The 21367-nt window shown below is 43.0% G+C and overlaps 1 protein-coding gene across 9 annotated transcripts in view; it reads right to left on the bottom strand.

Annotated features, from left to right (window-relative positions):
• Positions 1-21367, bottom strand: part of PHACTR1 (phosphatase and actin regulator 1) — a 315221-nt gene that overhangs the window by 137224 nt on the left and 156630 nt on the right. Inside the window, exon 1 of one of the 9 annotated variants that reach the window (XM_061449479.1) lies at positions 8329-8604. The exons of 5 other annotated variants lie outside the window; for them this stretch is intronic. In XM_061449479.1, the coding sequence (XP_061305463.1) occupies positions 8329-8578 (250 nt within the window). In that variant the 5' untranslated portion in view covers positions 8579-8604. Of the gene's footprint in view, positions 1-6881; positions 6971-7689; positions 8048-8082; positions 8215-8328; positions 8605-21367 lie in introns of those variants that run through there. 3 more of the 9 variants (XM_061449481.1, XM_061449482.1, XM_061449483.1) reach the window with 3 other exon arrangements.

The raw sequence follows: 21367 nt of genomic DNA, 5'->3' as shown, positions 1-21367 counted from the left end.
TGGCTAATGGATTTCAGAAGATGTGCAAGACCTGGCATAACCAATTTAACAGACTACAAATATATCCGATTAATCTTAGACATCCTGGCAGACTGTTAGCAAGGTAGTAGTACTACATGCACTTATACTGTGCTCCTGCAATTATGTTCTGGCTACCTGGGGGCTGAACAAGGTGACAACAACAGGGAGCCAAATTCCATATTGTCTGATTACAGATAAGGCAATCTCAGGAGATACAAAGGAATAGCTAGACATTTACTACCAGTCACTGAAATTGATCAAGGAATAAAATCTTACAATACAAACCCAGATGCAGAATGCCTACCTCTTTTGCTGAGGTAGCAGCAATGAATGATAGTGTCATAAACGGTGCTCAAGGCCGGGTTGAACAGAGACTTGGGCGACATGGCTTAGTGCAAGCTGTCCCTGCCCACGACAGGGGGGTTGGAACTAGATGATCTTAAGGTCCTTTCCAACCCAAACTATTCTATGATTCTATGCTTCTATACATACAACAGTATACTCAAAGGATAGGTTTTGCTCATCAGTCAAGGAAACCATAAATTAACTCTGCTGTGTAATGTACGAACTCTCATTTCTAAACAGAGGCAGAAGATATCATAATAGCACAAACCGATATAAGCAGTAGTGGTTACAAACTAAAAGAAAAGTCAAACAAAAACAGGAGAAAAAGGTGTCATATGGTAGAATACTGTCTTCTGATCTCCTCCCTACATACCCAATATTTCCCTGGTGCTTAGCTCTGCTAGGCAGTGAAATTAATGAATAAAATTCTAATAAAGGATGCAAAGTGAAATACTTCCATATATCTCATTTTCTCCTAAAGAATCCCAAGTTTCAAAAAAAGAAAAAGGCCAACTGTGCAAACCATCCTCTAAGAGACACATCTCTAGGCAAGTAAGGGAAGTACTCAGAAAAGACAAAACACAGAAAAGGAAACTAACTGCCCACCTTGCAGGAATCAAAACATAAAATAGGGGATAGAGATGATGCAAAAAAGGACACAGAAAGCCAAGCTTGTTTAACCAGGTCAATATCAGATGTTTTGAAGTGCTCTGATACTAGCAGAATGAGATGAGAACCTGCTTCTCCAAGATCTATGACATCATCCACATCTTGCCCCTCTTTTTACACACTGCCTGTCTCCTTTATAGATGGAAAACTTTTGGTTTTTTCATGGTTTATCACATAGTTTTATAATGTATTTCTGACATATCTAACTTGACACAGAAGAATCAAAACTAGGCATACTACTCGAGATGACAACACTTACAGCACAGCGTTATCATTAAATACAGGAAAACCACTGTAGTACTTTCATCACACTTGATGGAATTTTATCTGCTTTTTAGAACTGCCCAGAAGTAATTGATTTTTCATAGTATGTCCAGTATTGCCCTAATCTTTGCACTTAAGAGGCTTACATATTCCAAGATTTTAAACCTGGCTCTCAGCATAGAGAATAGGATGGTAAGATGCAAAAGATGAAGCTGAGTTACGACATTGAAAAAGGAGAGAAATCAGTGAGAGGCCACAGGACTGAAACAGGCAAGCCATCTCGACCTGAAGAATCAAGGTGTCTTCTTATCAGTGTCCTTATGTCAACACTGTGTAACAAAAATTAGAGGGTGCTCAGCCACTGTGACCAATTCCATCATTTTTGTTGGTTTTGTTTGTAAAACTCCTCAAATCAATGACACAGATATACAGAATTCCTAGAAAAGCTGGCTAACATTTCTCCAGTAGGGACACAAGAGTTTTCACTGAAAAACAAGATTTAGACATGTTTGCATAAGCTAGACCCAATCTTGTGTATAACTTTTTTCCCCATACTATGTCATTTACCAAAGCCTATATTTACCTATATTTTTCCGACAGTTTTAGTTAATAACATGCATTGTATTGCTGTTTTGAACAAGGCATCTTTCAGGGCTCTTCAAAGTAAGCTCAGAGCTCTGCTGGGTGACAGCCAGTGTAAATGTGGCTGTGAGCTTCCCATCGCTGATACAGCCTCACCTAGAATGGTACACAACAGGCTCATTTTGTGGCCAGCAGTTTTTGCTACAGGCAGTTTAACAGGATATGAGTTAGTAACTACAGAGATGCACATAAGCAGTTAATGACTTGCCTCAAGCTTGGTGGCATTTCTTCAGCTTTATTTTGGGACATAAAGATAGAATATGTAACTCCTCCTCTCTCCACCCTTTTTCTTTCCTTTTACGGCAGACCAGCTAACTGAAATAACTGTTAGCGTTTAAGGGAAGCCTCACACATCTCCCGCTGGCATTTACATTTGCTAGTCTTCATATGTAAGCCACAGATACACCCTCTTGTAGCCAAAATTGACCTTTTTCTTCTTCTTCCTCACCCCCCTCCTCCCTGCTTGCAGGCCATGCCCAGACACACCAACACAGGGCAGGCCTGTTAAGTCTCTGATCTCAGGACAAAACCACAAGTAGCTGATGAGTTTCTGTTAGTCCCTAACATGCAAGACACACTGATGGGAGTGAGGCATTAGGCCTCTATCCCCCTGCTCCTTCGTAAACGAAAGGCAAATGATAGTGTCCTGCTATTGGACACTGCCTTGGGATTTTGCTATTTGGAAGTTACCATGAGTAGGAATCACACCTTCTTTCTAGAGGGGCATATTTATTCTCAGCCTACAAAATGCTGAAGGCTTGTATCATCCCAAGCAGAAAGCGATGCTGGTGGGAGCACAGCATCCTGCCTGGCTCCCCAGCAGCCTGTTGGGATGTGGAATGTCTTTGCTCAACCTCAACAACTTTCTCTGGCCTAGCACCAAAATCAAACACCCAAATCAAATATTACAGAGTTCAATCAACAAAAATAAACAATTTTATTTCATGATCTTTGTTATCAAGGAGACATATTTCAGACAGCAGTGAAAGCCCATGCCCTTCCCCCCCACCTCTTTCTTTAAGGTAACTATCCCTCAGAGACTAAAGACACACACTGCATAATTGTATCAGCCGCTGAAACCTCAAACATGCTTCTCAGCTTCCCACACTTCACAGCAGGACCAGGTATGCTGGGTTGGTTTTTTTTTGCCTATTTTTCCACTCTGTGTAGTCTAATTTTTTTCTTCCAAAATATTTTAAGATTTTTAACAGGTACAATTGTAAACGCCTGCAATGCCTCATAGCCACATACTGCGCTCACTCTAGAGATGGTAATGGAAGAGCAGTTACTGTCTGAAATGTGAGAATTAGTGGAGGAAAACTTATTTTTATACACAGCTCTTGCAGGGCTTACAGCTTGTCTAGAAGATAACTATTTCATTTAATAACTACCTTTTTTGGAAGCAAAACAATGTCCTGGGAGACAATCCCTTTAAGTGATGATAAAGTAAATGTTCTCACAGCTCCTGGTCAAAAAATATAAGTTGCCAATTCCAGGTGGGAATCACCCCCCCCCCTTCCCCCTCAGATCCCCCTTTCAATTTGGAAAATATACTTATATGGAAGCTCTAGTAAAAAGACAGCAGCAGTAAAACCAGTGTTGGAATCCCTACAGCAACAGTATCTCAGTCCACACTGATTTTCATGCATAAGATAATGAATCATTTCTGCTTAAACAGTATAGCATAGGAGCACACAATAAACAGACTTGGTTTGGACTCTGAATGAAACCTTTCAGACATGCTCATTCATAATATTCTTTATATTTGCACTACTTTTGTACCTAGAGACCCCAAAACCTGGAGCCCCACTGTCCTTGGCAGCAGGAATGCAAATTACAAGAGACAGCCTTTCTCTCCTCCCCAAAGGACTCACAGTCTATTTACAGACCAGCAGGCAGGTGAAAGGAAATCCCACTATCTCCATTTTACAGACAAGGAACTTAGGTATGGAGCAATACACAAATGAATCCCTGAAGTCACCCAGGGATCCTCTGCAGAGGTGGGAACTGAGCTAAAACCCCCTCATTTGTCACTGACAACGCCTTTCTCTGTGCAGTCCCTCTCTTCCAATCCACTGGTAGGTAACTGCTTTCCAGTTAAGTTGTCTTTTCCGATCCTCTGCATAAAAATCAAAAGTATCCCACTTCAGTAGCTCCACTTGTTCCTTCTAGTTTTATTTCTTTTTTCTAGGTGTATCTGAAACCTCTATAGTTCTTTCTAGCCACACTGAAGTAGAGATGCGTCTGTTCCAGATGTTCCAGATCCAGGCTCAGACTTCTGCAGGAAACTGAGATTTGCAGTCGGTTTTCAGTATATGAATACCTTAAATAAAACCCAGCCAAATCTCTTCTCCCTGTATTTGTTCCTCTAACTACTGTTCCCTTGCTCATCAGTCATGTCATTTGTTGTGACCCAGCATGGCTACAGCCCTCTCAGAGGCCACTAAAATCAGCACATTGAGAAGCGCTCTGTACGTACCAGAAGATGTTTAGCATCTCATAGTCCCAATGCACCTCTCACTTTGGTCTCGATCTCTTGCAGTTTAAGCTCCACAAGCTTATGAGTCACTTTCCCACATTTATGTTCCGAAAGTATTTTCATTCCTCTTCATGCTTCTGGCACTTTCAAAATACATCCACTTGTGCTGTCTCCTCACTTCTCTGTCTTTTCTTGGGACTTTTGCAACTACTCATCATCCTCATCATCCTGCTTCCCCCAACACCTACCTTGCAGCCCTTCTCTGGCAGAATTCAGACCTTATCCCTGATTGTTCTTTAATTCCTGGAGGTGACTCGTATCTTTATACACTTGACCTCCTTCTCGGTTCAGCCTACTGCTGAACTCTGGCATCATGTCCTAGATGTCCTGTGGCCGCTCACACTTCACAGGATGAAGCTACACATCTCATTCTTCCCTCACATACAGTTTCACTATTTCTCCATTTCTAAGGACATTTCTGATGTTCTGTCACCCAAACTGCCAGTATTGTTGCTTTATACACCCCTCTCTCTGTTTTCTATTTTCCAACTAAATTACCATTAAATAAATCCATTCCTTTTAGACCAATGCTAAAGCATCTCCCCCTTCCATCTGTATTACTGTAAACTCCTGCTTCTCTTTGAACTTCGCACTGCTTTTTTTCCCCATCAAAATGCTGCATCCACATCAACCTCCTTTACCCTTAAAATCAACCCCCTTTATCCTTAATCCAGTAAGCCTATCTGTACGGCCAAATTCTTTCACCTTCCAAATGACATGACCTGTCTTCCAAGATACCATCTTTTTCTTCATTTTCACAGCTATCTCTTCTGCTGTTTTCCTTGTTATGACTTCTGCTAGATTAGTGGTCTTTGAAGGATTTCTCTCTGTTTCAGCATGAATTTTCCTTCTCCAGTTCTGCTAGTGCAGTAGCATATAATGAGAATACAGATTAAGATGATGACTAGAATCCAGGACTCATAATTGGATCTGGAGGGTATTTCTGCATTAAATCTATGTATCCCACTGGCTTGCCTAGTCTTTGTACACAGTTCCAGCACATGTAATAGTTGCATAAGGCACAGGACCCACACAGTACTTTTGGGTCCATTAGTGCAGTTTCAGGCCTGCAAAACCATCTGTAAACTATAAACAGATTTGAACAGGAATCACAGAATCCCAGAATCCCAAGGGTTGAAAGGGACCTCAAAAGATCATCTAGTCCAACCCCCCTGCAAGAGCAGGGTAACCTAGAGTACATCACACAGGAACTTGTCCAGGTGGGCCATGAATATCTCCAATGTAGGAGACTCCACAACCCCCCCGGCAACCTCTTCCAGTGCTCTGTCACTCTCACAGTAAAGAAATTTTTCCTGATATTCACATAGAACCTCCTATGCTCCAGTTTACACCCATTGCCCCTTGTCCTATCATTGGGCATCACTGAAAAAAACCTAGCTCCATCATCCTGACACTCATCCTTTACATATTTGTAAACATAGGTGGGGGAAGGTGGGGTTGCCCACATTGCATAGTTATGTGTATTTCCCTTATAAAAAGTACTAAGTCATTGCCTTCCTGGGTGCACATTAGGCTGTGCAACCATGAGAACATACAGACATATCGAGATCCACACATGTTTCTCCATATCTTGGCTGCTTACAGGTTTGTACCTGATCTGTCCTGCTGATACTATGATCACCTCATAACTTCAGTTCACTATATCATCCTTTCCCTCCAAAACCCAGAAAGTCTAAAACAGGTATTAACCAGGGAAAAACTGGCCTTTTTCAGCCTGAAAAACAGAGTCAAGCCAGGGAGTGTGCTCAGACAGCATAGCTGGACTACAGTTTCTTTACTTTCTGAAAGAAACTCATAGATGTGCATGCTAATGGGAAAAAAAGATTAAGGTTGCACTGGTGTTACATACTTTTTAAATGATAACCATAAAAGTTATTTGCATGAGGTGGAATGAAATTCTACCCCAGAGAAGAATGGGGTGAAAATGGACCTATGAGATGCTCTGGAAGGCTATGGCTAGAAGTCTTTCTGCTCTAGTCTTTGCCTCTCTAGAAATCTACTAGATTATCTCCTGTCAAGAGGCATACCCTCCCCTTGGAGTATCTAATGGTTTGAAGCTAAATAATCAAACACAAAAAAGAAAATAAAGTTCCCAAATACATACCTATTAGTCTGTTAAGAGGTACAAGTAACTGGAGTTATATATTCATAAGCATCCATGCATACACATGGGTGCCTTAAAAAAGGAAAGGAAAGCATTGCTATTTTCTTACCATGCTAGGATTTCAAGTATAAGCTTGCGAAAGAAAACCCCCAAAACCCCAGCAAAGGACACTAATGCAAGTGAGTTTTAGGTCAATTAATCTAGGAAAGCATATTTTTAACAAATGGGTCCATTTGCTTCAAAGGATAAATAAACCATGCTAATAGTGTAAAGTACCTGCTGCTGCTGCACGCAGCTCTTCATTTAATATCTGTGGGGCTTGCTATCACCAGCAGCACATGAGGAAAGAAAACACTCAACATTTTGCATTGCATTCATCAGATTCTTCCCTCTGCTGTAGTGCCATAAGCAGTAACGGTGCCTAACCCACTGTGGGTTTCCAGGCTTCTCAGGCTATCTTCTCCCTTTTCCACTAAAAGCAATTCCATTCAGCTTTAGCTGCTTTTTAATCAAAGGAAACTATAATCACACTAGCAGGATGCTAATTCTGAAGAGACATTAGTAAAACCACAGTTACTTACTTAAACTGCAGACCTGTGGTTGACAAAAAAACATCATAGAGCAAAAGAAAGCAGCTTTGCTTAATAATAGTAGTAATAGTAGTAGTAGTAGAAATAATAACAATATCAGCCTTAACAACAAAAGCTGAAAAATGAAGTACCAACAACTACTAAGAACCTCAGGTCAGAAAATTATAACAATTTCATATTCACATTTATCACAAAAAAAGCCTTTTCCCGACCTTCAGAAAATGAGATCTGTCCACAACATCAGCTAATAGAGAGTCCTAAGTCAACTGTTTTCAGTCCTAAGCAACATGTAAAACCACACAGCAAAACGAAGTAATACAACACTGAACAAGAACCCAGGGTAACATCTGTAAGGCTGTTTTTTGCCCAAATGCTTTTATGCTCCTTTTAGCTCTCAGCTTCTCCTAATTGCTGACTTTAGCAAGATCCAAAAAATCTGTCACTATTGCCTTCACATATTTGCATTCCCAGAAACATAAAAAGCATATACTTACCTGTAGCAACACCTGTGATTGATTACACCGTCACTCTTTAAATACCCTCTGGAGGTTTTGCTCAGTCCCAAAAGGAGAGGGGGGAGGGATGAGAACAGTTGTCTGATGAAGAGCACTATATTAATTCCAATAAAAATGCAATTTCACCTATTTATTTGACAGCATGGTGAAAATCACGCTAGCCAGATTCCATGTAAACCAGTCCTTCCAGATATGGAGTTGAGTCAAGCAAACTCTACTGCAGCACGACAAGGAAAAAGTTGATGTATCAAGGCAGAAAACCCTGATCTAAAATTCATGGGAATGGGAATAAAACACAATCAATACATACAGCAATTTCTATAGCAACTGGGGGAATAAAGGAAAGAAAAAAAGAAGAGTTGGTGCCTTAACTGTTAGCACAAAGCTTCTGTGGTAAATGAGGGGACCTGTCCCTCTTGGCATCTCTCTGATCAATGGGCTGAATCGATGCCCAGCGCATTCCTCCCGCGCTCCCTTTCCTCTTTCCCTGGCATCTGTGGAGGGGCAAGCCAAGCATCCCAGCCTCCGACAGGAGCGCACACATGTACACACACCCCCCCATGCAAGCAAACACGCTCCCCTGCCTTTCTCCTACACCCACAGGATCTCAGCACTCACCGTCACGGGCTTCCTCCCCGCGACTGCAGTTGCTGCAAATGTGTTTGATCTCCTTGCCTATATGACAGTGTATCACAAAAGAGACATTGTTGTTAGTGGTGGTGGGCTCCTTCAGTGGCTTCATCCTCACTAGATAGAAAGCTTTCTTTTTAGGTTTCTCTCCACTCATGTCTGAAACCGAGACCTGCCGGCAGCCAGAAGAAGGAAAAGCAAGCATCCCAGGCTGCCTGGCGTGCGTGCAATCCGCCATCCGCTCCCTCGCCTCAGTGTTTAGCTGCCACACACACAACAGGGATGAAGGGGAGGGCTGGGGGAGAGGGGAGGGAGGCGGGAGGCAGAGCACAGGCAGAAGCGCTGCCTGAGCCTTGCTGCCCTCCGCGACCCTGCTCCTTAACCAATCCCCTAGTGCTTGGCTGAAGGATGCTCAGCAGGTCCCCGCTCTGGCCATGCCTACGATGAGCCTCACCCCTGCCACGGGCGCTAGGCATGTCTGGTGGCAAAGCGGAGCCTGGTACCCAGTTTTGATTACCTTACTGCTGCACACACCGCAGGAGCACACAGCCTCCTTCACTTTACCTCCTCACCCCTGCTCCTCTCCCACGTTCTCCCCCTGTACTAGCAAGCCCCCAGACCCACCCACATTGGGCCACAGCCCTCTGGAATGCCGACCACAGCCGCTGGCCACAGTCCTCTGGCAGGACATGCTGTGATTCTCTAGCCTAGCAAACACGGCAACCTCACCTTTGTGCTTGGGTGGCCTGGCAGCCCGTCACACCGCAATCAGTATTTTACACACAAAGGACAGGCTGACAGCAGGCTGCTCACTCTCACTCCCCCGCCCCCCCCCCCCCCCCCCCGTTCACAAGCAGATTCGGCTTGGGGAGCACAGGGCCACTCTGCTTCAGATGCCCTAGGAAAACCCAGTTCCTCTCCTGCAAACCCCTCCTGCTTTTCATTCTTTCTTTTTATGCCCGTTTGCTTCTTTTAAAAGACAGGAGGTGCCTGTCCTGGCCGGCGTGGGGCTCACAAGGGCAGCCATTGACAGTGGCTGGTACTGTCTGGTGGCTTCAGCCCAAGCTCCCCTGCAGTGTGACTGCTGCTCCTAGGAAAAGGCTGACCAGAGACAGGCTGATCAGAGAGGTGCAGACAGTGTGAATTCATTTTGACCACTTATCTGGGGGATGAATACCCCCTTCTTTGTCTCCCTTGACCAAATTACAGCTGCTCTGGAGAGCAGCCCTATCATCTCCAAGTGCCCACTGCACTTCCAAAGCTTGCCCAGCCTGGAGGGGATTACAGTCTCTGGCCAGACACTCTGCCAATCCCTTGCTGCCCAGCTGCCCCCAAAACGTGCTGTCTGTTTTCACGGCACAGTAAACAGTCCAAGCTTTTTTCCTGCTGTCAAAGCAGCAGCTCAGGACAGTGCCTGTAACACAGAGAAAGGTGGGGACACAGGTAAGCACACTTTCTTCTTGCAGGTTTCAGGAAGGAAACCCTGATGGGAAAATGACAACCTCAGCTATTCGGGTAGCTATTACAGGAATGTGAGCGTTGCTCCTTTAAATCTTCAGCACGCTATCAGTTTGGCAGGCACTAAGCAGAGAGAGTGCAACTGGGGCAGACGAAACATGGCAAAGAATAACACTGTTCTTATTTTTAGCCAAAGCCCTTGCTCACTGTTAGAAGAAATCCACTCACTCTGCAATTCTTTACCATTTCCACATATTGTTGCCACATGTTTTACAGCAGCAAGAGGCCAAACCAGCCCTGATTCTCTTCAACTGCACATGAAACAGTCAGTGAGACTTTTGCCTAAAGAAAGAAGGAGCAGGAACTTAAGGATTCATTGCCATGGTTTTCCATTTTCTCAAATGCATGCATGCACACACACGCACAGACACACAGAAGATGCATGCTACGGAACTACTGACCTACTTGTTCTGCATCATTCTGATGCAGGTCTGACTTCTCACCTGGCACTCCTGGCGCTGAAACCTTGAGATGTCACATATACCAAAATTGGCAAGGCTTTACTGTTGTTGGCAGCATGCACAAATCAGACTAGGCGCTATCGGATCTCATGCAAATACAGGCTAAAGCATGCTCTCAGCAGAATCCTGCTGTTCACTAAGCCACACAAAACATCCTGCACACTGGACTATGAATACAGGTTTATGTTGAATACAGCCAGTCACCTCAGGATAAGTATTGCCCCAAAAGACTTGATTTTGCATGAGTTGCTCATCTAAAATCCTCACCCTTTGCATACAAGTGGTAGGAGAACAGGGAATGCGGAATTATTCAGGAACAAGTAGGTAAATTCCCCATGTATCATGTAGTTATGAATTAATGTACTGAAAAGCTGTCCTTTGAATGCCTGATGATGAGACACTGTTTGCTATGTTACCCATTTGGAAAGCAAAAGCTAAGAAGACTTTGATCCCCCCCCAGTCACACAGAAGTTCAGACACCCGCAGTGGATTTCTCTTTAACTTATTCATTGCCTTTGAGAACACCTTCAGTTCAGCTGTGATTCAGAAAATAATTAGGTAAGCAGAAGATATGACCATAATTTACCTTCTGAACTTGCTTAGAGTTCATGGCTGGCTGTCACTGATACTCAGCACTGCTGTATTACAGAAATGGGTCAGGAAAGGAAAGCACATTCAAATGTGAACTTCCCTGAATTTGGGAAATACGAGTGCTAATGCAATGCAGGGTGAACTCAAAACGAATATCGTATCCGTTGTGTTACGGCAATATTGGGGTGCTGTGCCTCACCTGTTTTAGGAAAGGAAACTAGAGTGATATATTCAGCAGAGCTGACAACCAGCAGAGCTGGTCTTGTAAGGCAAATGGTCTTGCAGTTTGGGAATTGGTCAGAACTTAGGAAATGAAAACTGGGTTAAGCCACCAGTCTTCTGCAGTCTCCCTCTGTGGCCTTGGACAAGTTACTTAACGTCTTGGTATTTCAGCTCCTTGGCTAAAGAACAATGATGTTCACAGAATTACAGAAGAGTTGAAGCTGAAAAGGAAAACCGGAGATCATCTAGTCCTGCTCAAGCAGGGACACCCAGAGCACATTGCTCAAGATTGTGTCCAGACAGCTTTTGGAATATCTCCAGGGAAGGAGAGTCCCCAGCCTCTCAGGGCAACCTAATCCAATCCTCAGTCACCCTCACAGTAAAGAAGTTCTTCCTTATGTTCAAGTGGAACTTCCCGGCTTTTAGTTTATATCTACTGCTTCTCCTCCTATCGCCTGGTACCACCAAATGTCTGGCCCCATCCTCTTGACACTCTCCCTTCAAATACTTACACACATTAATCAGTTCTTTCCTGAGTCTTTTCTCTAGGCTGAACAGGCCCAGCTCCCTCAGCCTTTTCTCCTTTCCTCACATGAGAGACGCTCCAGATCTTTGATCATTCTAGTAGCCCTTTGCTTTACTTGCTCCAGGAGCTCCACGTCTCTCTTGTGCTGGGGAGCCAGGAGCTGGACACAGTAGTCCAGGGGAAGCCTCACTGGTGCTGAGTAGAGGGGGAAAATCACCTCCCTCGACCTTCTGGCAATGCTCTTGCTAACACAGCCTAGCATACCAATTTGTCTTCTTGGCCACAAAGGCACATGGCTGGCTCATGGTTTACTTCTTGTCCATCAGGACTCCTACCTCCTCCACAGAGCTCCTTTACAGCAGGTCAGCCTCCAACCTGCACTGGTGCATGGGGTTATTCCTCCCCATGTGCAGGATGCTGTACTTGCTTTTGCTGAATTTCAAAAGGTTCCTCTCTGCCCATCTCTCCTGCCTGCCTAGATCCTTCTGAAGGACAGTACAGCACTCTGGGGTATCAGCCACTCCTTCCAGTTTCATATTGCCAGCAAACTTGCTGAGGAGGCACGTTGATGCTTCTGCTCTTCGGAAAAATTTGATGAAATCAAATTTCAAGATGCTCTGAAGGTGTTTGTATATGGCAGAGAGGGAACACTCACAAAGAGTGGTCAAATACAAAGATCTACTATTTATAGCAAAATGAGAGGGGAATCAGGAAAAACATGTTCCATCAGGCTTAGTCCAAATTGTTCACTCATTCAAAATTTAAGCTTTTTAGTTTCACTGGATTTTGTTTCAACAGCGTTTATCCCTCCTCTTCTAACTCTTCGTATTCTAAACCCATAAAATTCACTCAGATCTGAAAACAGACTTGGTAGCCAAACCCCTGCATTTCTGGTGACTGTTACTATCTCCCAACCCCACATAACATTTAGAGAGGGATACAAGCAACCCCTTTTGCAGATGAAGACTGGAAAGAAACTATCTGTGTAACTATTCCTACATGTCAGGTTGAAAGCTTTTTAATGACCCTGTCCCACTTTGCATGTATTCTGTACTATAAAAACCTCCAAACATTACAGGAATGGACCATTTTTGCGAGCAGATCCCAGGTGCCTGCAGAAGACCGGCTGCTCTGACAACATTCAGGGACATAAGAGAATTAAATAACTGGTCCAGTGGGTAACACTGATTCTGTGTGGGTAAGAAGCCCAACTTATTATGAAGGAAGCCCTGTGCATTTTTGCTTGCAGGTGCTATGTATTTTGAATGCAAACAAGCCCTGAAGCCATCTGCTAGTATGTCTCTTGTAACAGGCACTTTGCTGTAACATGCAAATTGCCTTCATTCCTAAGAGCCGCCTTATAGAGAATCTGAATTTGCCACAGCCTATAAAACAAAAATATGTTTAATTATGATCTGTGTAATTATGGTGAAAACTGCTGCAGCTAATCAGTTCCAGGACAAATAATGTAAAATGAACATACTACAGTATTCCTGCAGAAAAAGTACTTGCTTTGCCTCATTTTTAAAGACAAGTGAAAAAAAAAAAAAAAAGCGCATAATAACTCTTTCATTGCCTCAATATGCAGCTACAAAGCTTGGCATAATCTTACTGCACAGTGGACAACAAAATCAATGAAGAGTATGTCAGACAGTTAGTGATTTGACAGTGAATAAACAAACTTGCACATTATTCCCAGCCCACATTCACTTTTTGTATAAGCTTGGGAAACCATTTGTACCTTTAGTCCCACCCTCCCCACAGCCTTTGCCATTAAGGATAGTGCCACTTCCATTGTCCATAAAGAAGAGATGAGAGCTGGATTCCCTTTATACAGATGACTACTGTGATACAGGTTCATATCTGCACCAAAATCTTTGAGGGTCCATTCTGTCTTTCAGTTCTTTACCCCCTGGATTATGTCTCCCCCTGTCACAGATCACCCTGCTGAGAGTCTTTTTTTTTTTTTTGGAATGCTGTGTCCTCAATCAGTCTCTGTGAAAGTGAACAGTGATGCTGGAACCAAGCCGCCAAAAGCAGGTGAGCTTTTCTTTGCATCCTTCATATCACAGAAAAGATTTTCTCTTGGCTCCTTCTCCAAGCTGTGGCACTGTTCAGATGCCCAGTGCCAGACAGGATACCACCATAGCCTGCCCTGAGCCCCTCAGGTGAGCAACATGGAGGTTTCTGTGTGGGCAGGACAGGCTACCTCCTGCTTCCACCACAAATAGGTGGTCATCAGAAATCATGCAGAAGCCCCTCAGCCATGTTTCTTCAACACAAAGGTTGTCCTGCAAAGCTGTAGTGTTTTTCTGAAGAAGCTGTGGCTAACAGAATGGCACTGCCTAGGTGAAAATGCTAGACAAATGCAAGTCTAGCAAGGCAGCAACACTTCTTTTCAGCAGTTTAGTCCTTCTAACCAAAACACCATGATTCATTTGTTTTACACTCCACTTAGGCAGTGATGTTTTCACAGGAATGCCCCTGTACTTGGCAATTTTCTCTAAATATTTTCCTTCCTATTTCCTCTGCCCACTGTACTATGAATCCCAGTGAGAAAGAGATAAAAGATAAATTAACTGATTACCAGCTGCTCTGGTGATTAATGCATACTTTTATGTTGTATTACACATACAGCAACAAACTGAACAGCTTGGAGTTAAGAGGAAAATATATACAATTTGACCTGCTGACACAGGAATCAACCACTAACACAGTGTCCCCTTTGGCAGCATTTTCTATTCACTGCCAAAAAAAATACCCCAAAAGCCACCTCAGGACAACTGACATTTGCCAAAGGAGAACCCTTCTACTTGCAAGCCACAACTCAAACCTGGATACCCCAGTATTTCCTGTTTGCCAGGCAGTTAGTGCAGCTGGACCCTGGTCCACGACAGGGGCTCCAGGGTGCTAGGCTGACAGTATTTCTGTGTATTTCTGCTTACTGCATGGCACATCAGCAAAACTGAGAGGGCAAGGAGGAGGCAAAACCAGCCTGAGACTCCTGCAGGCCAAAATAGAATATGACCTTTTTAGTTCTGCAGCTATAAACACATTCTTAAACAACAATCCCAGCTACTCCTCGCAGTCACAAACCCAAGAGAGCCAAGTGATGAGTGCTGCACAAATAAAAGCAAACTGAAAGGAAAAGAAAGGAAAGAAAATGCCCTTTCCTGGCCTACCTACATTCAGCAATGCTGTTGAAGTATCACATGGATCATTCTTGCTCTACTTGCAGGGTTCTCCACATCCTATGTACACACTTCACCATAATGAAGTTCCCTCTTTATTTAGAAGAAGCCCTGCTTTATTTCAACGTGATACCATATGGTGTGATAAAAATGAACAGAAAAGGTTACACACCAAAAACACATAAGCTTACAAACACCTGTTTGCTGCAAGTGTTAAGGACTGCTCACAGTCAAGGACTTCTAAGGATAAAAAGGAAGATGTCATCCTAACCAGCAGGACAGATGGAAAGTTGCTGAGCTGCCATGTATGTGTAATTAACACATAGAGGCTTGGTGATGCTAAGGCTAAACACCAGCAATGAATCAATGTGGAACCTGGGTTTGTAAAACAGGTAAGGAAGCAACCATTAGCATTAGATGACACTCAAAGGAAGACACAATCTTCATGCTGAAATTATAGGTGAAGTTCTAGCTCTAGCAAAGTCATTGCGTGTCCTAGCACCAGAGGCACTAGTCACTACAGTCCTAGCAAGGTTATTAGCTCCCATCTTAAAAAGCCCACTCTGAATTTTTGTATCTAATTTAGATGTGGCATGGCCTGGGGTTTGAGTGATCTGTTTGGAACACTTTGCAGATCCTGCATAACTGACTTTCCACAGGAATGAAAGCCTACACCATTTTTACCTTGGTAATGGACACAGCGTAGCACAGAGGCATGAACTGGGACTCAGTAGCAGTCCTGCACCCTCAGTTTAGATATAGCTACAATCTTAGAATTAACAAAATGTAGTTCCAAAAACCGCAGTACAATTCCGAGAATGAAACCAAGGAGGAATTAAATTCTGTCTGGCCAATTTAGCAATTCACACGCCTGCACATCCTTACATACACCAAAACACAACAGCACTGGTGATCTGAAGTCTCACAACATGCAGCAGCTTCCCTGCTTCACACTGAACATGCTGGATTTTCACCCCCACCCCCAAATACCTTTTTCCTTCTGCTCATAAATAAAGAGCTCTGCACCTTCTGCGTCCTATCAAAAACAGAGCTGTCATATAGAGGTGCAGAGAAATATTCTAAAAACCCCACAAAACCAAACCCACAGTCAGGTATCCAGCTGCATCTGTAATTCCTCACAAGGTTATGTTCCTAAAAAAAGCTCAGTGAGGGAATAAGGCAGTGTTGCCTGCCTGTATGTCTAGCAAGCCCCTGGGCGAAAAAAACTGAGTATGACTTATTCTTGGCAGAAATACTCCTACCCATGAAAAAGGGAGGGAGAAGGTCCAGAGGAGGAGTCAGAGCCTTTAGCGTAAATAAAGTCAAGTACTGGCCACCTCTGGGCAGCAAACAGCCAGAAGCGCTCCCACATCATGGGTTAGTTTTCTACTGCTTCCTACGGATACAGAAACTAGGCACTTGCGGTTTTGTTGGCTCCAAGTCAAACTACATGTTTAAAAAACAAAACAAAAAAGGCAATAGGAGGATTCCAGAGATGTGCATTACAACTGTTCCTTAACAAGAATATTCATTTGAAAAAAATTAAATGTTTGACTTAAAATAACATGGAAAACACAGCAGGAGCCCTGAATTTGCAACGTGCAATGGAGAAACTTGCAGCTCTGGAACGGACCAAGTTTTCTGTGTGTCATAAAATGACCACTTGGAACAATCTTTTCTGGAGACTCTTGCATGAAAAGAAAGCTCAGTAATGCAGGTTACTGTCACCACCTTTCAGGATGCCCCTGATTTTCTTGCTATCTCCTCAAGAATTGTACATGCCTCAAGATGGGAATAACAGAAACATTGCTGGGAAAAAAATCTACTTGTAACTGCTAGTGCCTGAAAATCTTGGGTGATTAACTTGAGTCATCTCAGAAAAACATCAGTCCTTCTAGACCTGCCACTTGGGATATCCTGATACTCTATCACTTTTACAGTGTGTGGGATAGACACGAATATCATGAAATCCCAGAGGTCTAAGACTTCCCGTGTCACAGGCATACAAGTACTGAGCCATACACAGTGCTCTGTCTGCCCTGGCTCTAGAAAGGTCTGACTTCATCTGGCTTTAAGGAAAATTTAAGAAAATAGGTCAAACTGAACTTTCCATCACAGGCAATTGCCTGTCAGCTTGCACAAGCATTGCGCTCAGCACAAACTGCCCTCGCACTTCTGTCTACATGACTAATAAAATTAATTCCTCATAATATCAAGTAGCATGGCTTCCCTAAGAATATACACAGACTAACATTCCCTGATGATAATCCTTACTGTTATTGTTACTTCTCAGGCCAGAATTACGAAGAAGGACCAGATTGGAGGAATCTGTGTTGAAGTAATACAGCCAAAATAAGTAAGAGCACAACTTGAAATTGCTAAACAGACCAAAAGATTTATTTCAAAGCAATTAAATGGATAGTTATTACCTCAGGAACTCTTTACTGGCTATTGAGAACACCAGCCTACAGCAAAGTTACGACCAGCACGCAACAGGGATGACTGGATTTTTTGCCTTTATAAATGACTCATATTAAGTCTGTTGCTTGTAGTTGAGAACAGTTTACTTGAAGGTCAGGGATATGACTGTGCATGAAGCACACTCATTTAGGGAACACTTTCACACAAAAAAAAAAGACAAATGAAGAAGAGTAAGTTTTGTGGACTTACCCCCATAGAGTTCATTTGCAGTAAACACGGTTTTAGACTCTTACCTAAACTTCCCAAGCCAACAGCCTGAGACTTGCCATGTCTCTTGTGGGCCACTGGGTCAGCCACACAAAACTAATGAGTTTTCATTTCAGTTTAATGGCTCACTATGGTTTCTGCAGTTTCCAGCATCATTGTATTTGAGTCAATCTGAGAAAGTTGTAAAATGCAAAAGATTTGGAAGATGCATGTCTGGGGGAAGCCAGATGGCAAGTCCAGTGAAGTCAGACCCTGACAAGTTCTGACAGAGGACAAGAGGCTGAGCTGAAGACGCAAGCAAAATGTTTGTGAGGTCTAACAGGTAGAAATGAGTTGTCAGGCAGGCAGAGATTCAAGAGGGAACATGAGGTGAAGGGAAGTAATTTTCAGTTGGAAGAGAAAGCAGATAAAGGGAAGGAGGAGGAAAAGAGAGAAGATTAGGAAAGCTGTGAATAGACATTTAAACTTTCAGAGTGCCTTTGAACTGACAGACCCTCCCAACCTTCAGAGGCTTCCCCACCACTGAAAAGCACTTTGTAATTACATGAGTAGTGCAGGAACCAAGAGTACTGGGGCAGCTGCAAAGGACGATTAAGGTACGTATGCTGGCAAAGCTGTAGGGGGAAGCTTTCACAAGTATCTGCCTCCACTGGGCCTGACAGCAGCACACACTGTCAATCTCCTCACTTCAATAAGCACTCACATTTTCCTCAGCTTAGAAAAAAAAGACAAAACAAATCCCTAGGAATAGCATGCAGCTTCTATACATATCTCCCAGTGTGATAGCAGCTTGCAGTACTGAAATGAAGCAAGAAGCTTCTGACAATACAATGAGCATCTTTTTCAGTCTTTTCCTCCTTCAGCATAAACACAAGCTCCTCCAAACAGCACAGAAATCTGCATGAGGAGTTAACTTTCTCCAGAGAAAAGCACCAGAAAGGATTCTTACTCCCCTCCTTTTAGCCCCTATTATCTTTACTGCAGCCCAGTCGTTTTTCATCATCAGACTCCTATCTCTTCATTGCTGCTTGCACTTTCACTTCAGACTGGTATGAAGCACAAAGCACAGAGGGAAAAGTCTGGCTTTGCATCAGTCCCATGTCATCATTCCCCTACCTCCCCTGACTTTAGCATACCCAGGCTAGTGTCTACAACACCAACAGACAATACATGTGCCATTAACAGATATTGCTGACAAAAGGCCATATTAAGCATCACTTGCCTCTTTAAAACCTTGAATTGCAGTCAACAAAAGCCGCTGCAGTGTGCTAAAGGATCTGAAGAAATAGCTGTATAATCAGTTTTTGCTGAAATCCCCAGAACATATTTTAACCTGAAATTTGCCAAGGACTTTAACATCTGCCCACTGGATAAGTATAAAGCTTCAAGATCATGTCTGGATTTGACTGATTTTTCAGGCCTTTTATAAAAGGAGAAAATATTAACAGCTAAAATATAATTTGCCTTTCTCAGTGATACATTGTCATGTATAAACTACATACCTACACTACTCTTTGAAATCTTAGCATCATGCATGTAAATTATTTGTCAGAAATAAGAACCTACTCCTAGAATTTGTCATTTTTTCAGGTTTTATGGATCCAGCTGCTCCACCTTCATGATCCATAATGCCTATCTGCCAAAACCTGTCTCTAGGTGACAAACGTAGCACAAAAAGTAGGATTTTGCTTTTACCAAAGGTTTAAACCAGAGGAGAGCACGTGACTGAAGGCTGAAATAGGAAGCCTGGAGTCCAATATGCATTTTATTCACAGTGGAGGAAGTACAGCAAAATAGTGGTAAAACTCAGATCTATTTTATTACTTTGTATTACAGAAATTCCAAGGGGCCCCAGCAGAGCTCAGGACTGCAGCATACAATGCACTCTGACATTTTAACAGACTTTTTGTCTTAGTGATCTTCAAGTCTTCTCTAGTACAGCAATCCTCTGAGCTTAAAGCATCCTAGCTTCAAGACTTTGGTGTTTCAAGGCTTTGGTAAGGCTCAAAGTGCATCATGAGGCCAATAGCACATGGAAGCTTTCAATCACTTTATGGGTTATAACTGGAAATCTATCATCAGAATGTATACTAAGAGGCCAAATACAACTATGTTCCTTACATCACCATGAACAACTAAGAACTTATAGTTCATAAGCAGTATTTAAAGACCACACTGAGAGAAGATTCAGGAAAGAACACAGTTTGCATTCTCTTGTGATGCTGGCACTCCAGCAGGCACTTCTGCATAAAAAGGTATTTTCCACTATCCACAAAAGGTTAAGGCTTAAAGGTGAGACTATTCATTACTTATAACTGAGCATAAGACCAGGTTTCCCAGGGAGATTGTAAAATCTCCATCTCTGTTGGTTTTCAAGCCTGGAACACTTAAGTTTCCACGCAATCCAATCTAACTAGACCTGCTTCGAGCTCCAGAGATCCCACTCAACCTAAATTATTCTATGATTCTAAAACATTAAATCAGTATCTTCTTCTGACTTGTACACCTTTGTGCTAACAACCAAAGGCCAAACCAAGCCAAAGGCTAGCTCACAGCAGTGTGTTAAGTATATTTCTGCACTCTACAACTGCAAAGGGACTGAGCTTGCTTGTCAGGGTAACAGCTTTCAAACCTCAGATTAGATATTTGAATGGGAAGTGACCATGCTACAGCATGTAACCTCTGCTAACAGAGGTTCCTCCATCAATTCCTAACCACCTCCATCTGATAGAATGTCACCTCCACACTGGCTGCCAGAAGACAGATATGCTGGGAAACACAGGTATCACATAACAAAGAGCTGCTTTGGCTGCCTGAGGCATCACTCTGCTGATGTATGCACAGAAACACACAGAGGGGGAAATGAAAAGGCTTCCAGCCCCCAACAATTTAGGCATTAGCTGTGCCTGCACATGGGAGCGGAGCAGGAATTTTGTGAGGCAAAACTGACCACCGAGTGGAAGCGCAGGGACCAGTAATGGTAGCAAGTGTTTGCTTTGCTCTTTCTCTTGTTCTTCTGACCAAAGCAGGACTTAAAAGCCAAGAAGGTGAGAAAACAAAGAATATGGGTTGTAGGGAATGAAGCAGCTTATTATAAAGCTATTATGAATAGTTGGCTTGCTGCTTAGCTAGAGGATAACGAAGTTAGCAATTAGAGATGATGAATGGTTGAAGGGGTTTCATAATGATATGGAAAGATTTTCATCTTTCTATCAGACAGGTTGAATTCAGGTCAAGTCAGTACCAACTGAACGTGAATGCCATCTGATTTATTTCATCAAGCTCTGTGGAATGAGCTTGGTCTCTTGTAAGCTCTTTGGGACAAAGGCTTATTCATAAGTAATTATCTGCAATAAGCACCTCAACTTGCATGAGGAGGTGCTTTATACAAGGTACTGTTCAAGCAGCCCAGCCTTGAAAAGGTTAGGATTCAACTAGATACAACTGTAAAAGTATAATTTAAATATGGCAAAGAGAAATACGGCATATCTTGCCCAATGCCTTACGGAAAGTATGTGCCAGAGCTTTATTTTAAGCTACGTTCAATTACAAGCCAGTTCTTCCTGCCTGGGCATTTAGAAATTGCACAGTGCCTGTTGGGCAAAACTGCAGTCTATACAAAGCAGCAAAGAACATAAGGTGCACTTTACTAGCCACCATGTTCATCAGCATCCTTCAAGAGTCTGCTTATGCTCTCATAAATCCCCCCAGTGAGAAAGAGAAGGTGTGTTACTACCAAGCAATGGCATCAGCAAGAGCTATAAACAACTTTGTCTTCACACAATGAACAATTGCCTCTTCTACTGGGTTACTGTCAAGAGAAGCACTGG

Source organism: Pezoporus flaviventris, unplaced genomic scaffold (genome assembly GCF_033815535.1).
Source record: "Pezoporus flaviventris isolate CSIRO_AGI_PZ_B2104156 unplaced genomic scaffold, CSIRO_AGI_Pfla_v1 ptg000007l, whole genome shotgun sequence".
NCBI classification, from domain to species: Eukaryota; Metazoa; Chordata; class Aves; order Psittaciformes; family Psittacidae; genus Pezoporus; species Pezoporus flaviventris.
Note: the sequence above shows the minus strand (reverse complement) of the source record. Positions and strands in the feature narration are given on the sequence as shown.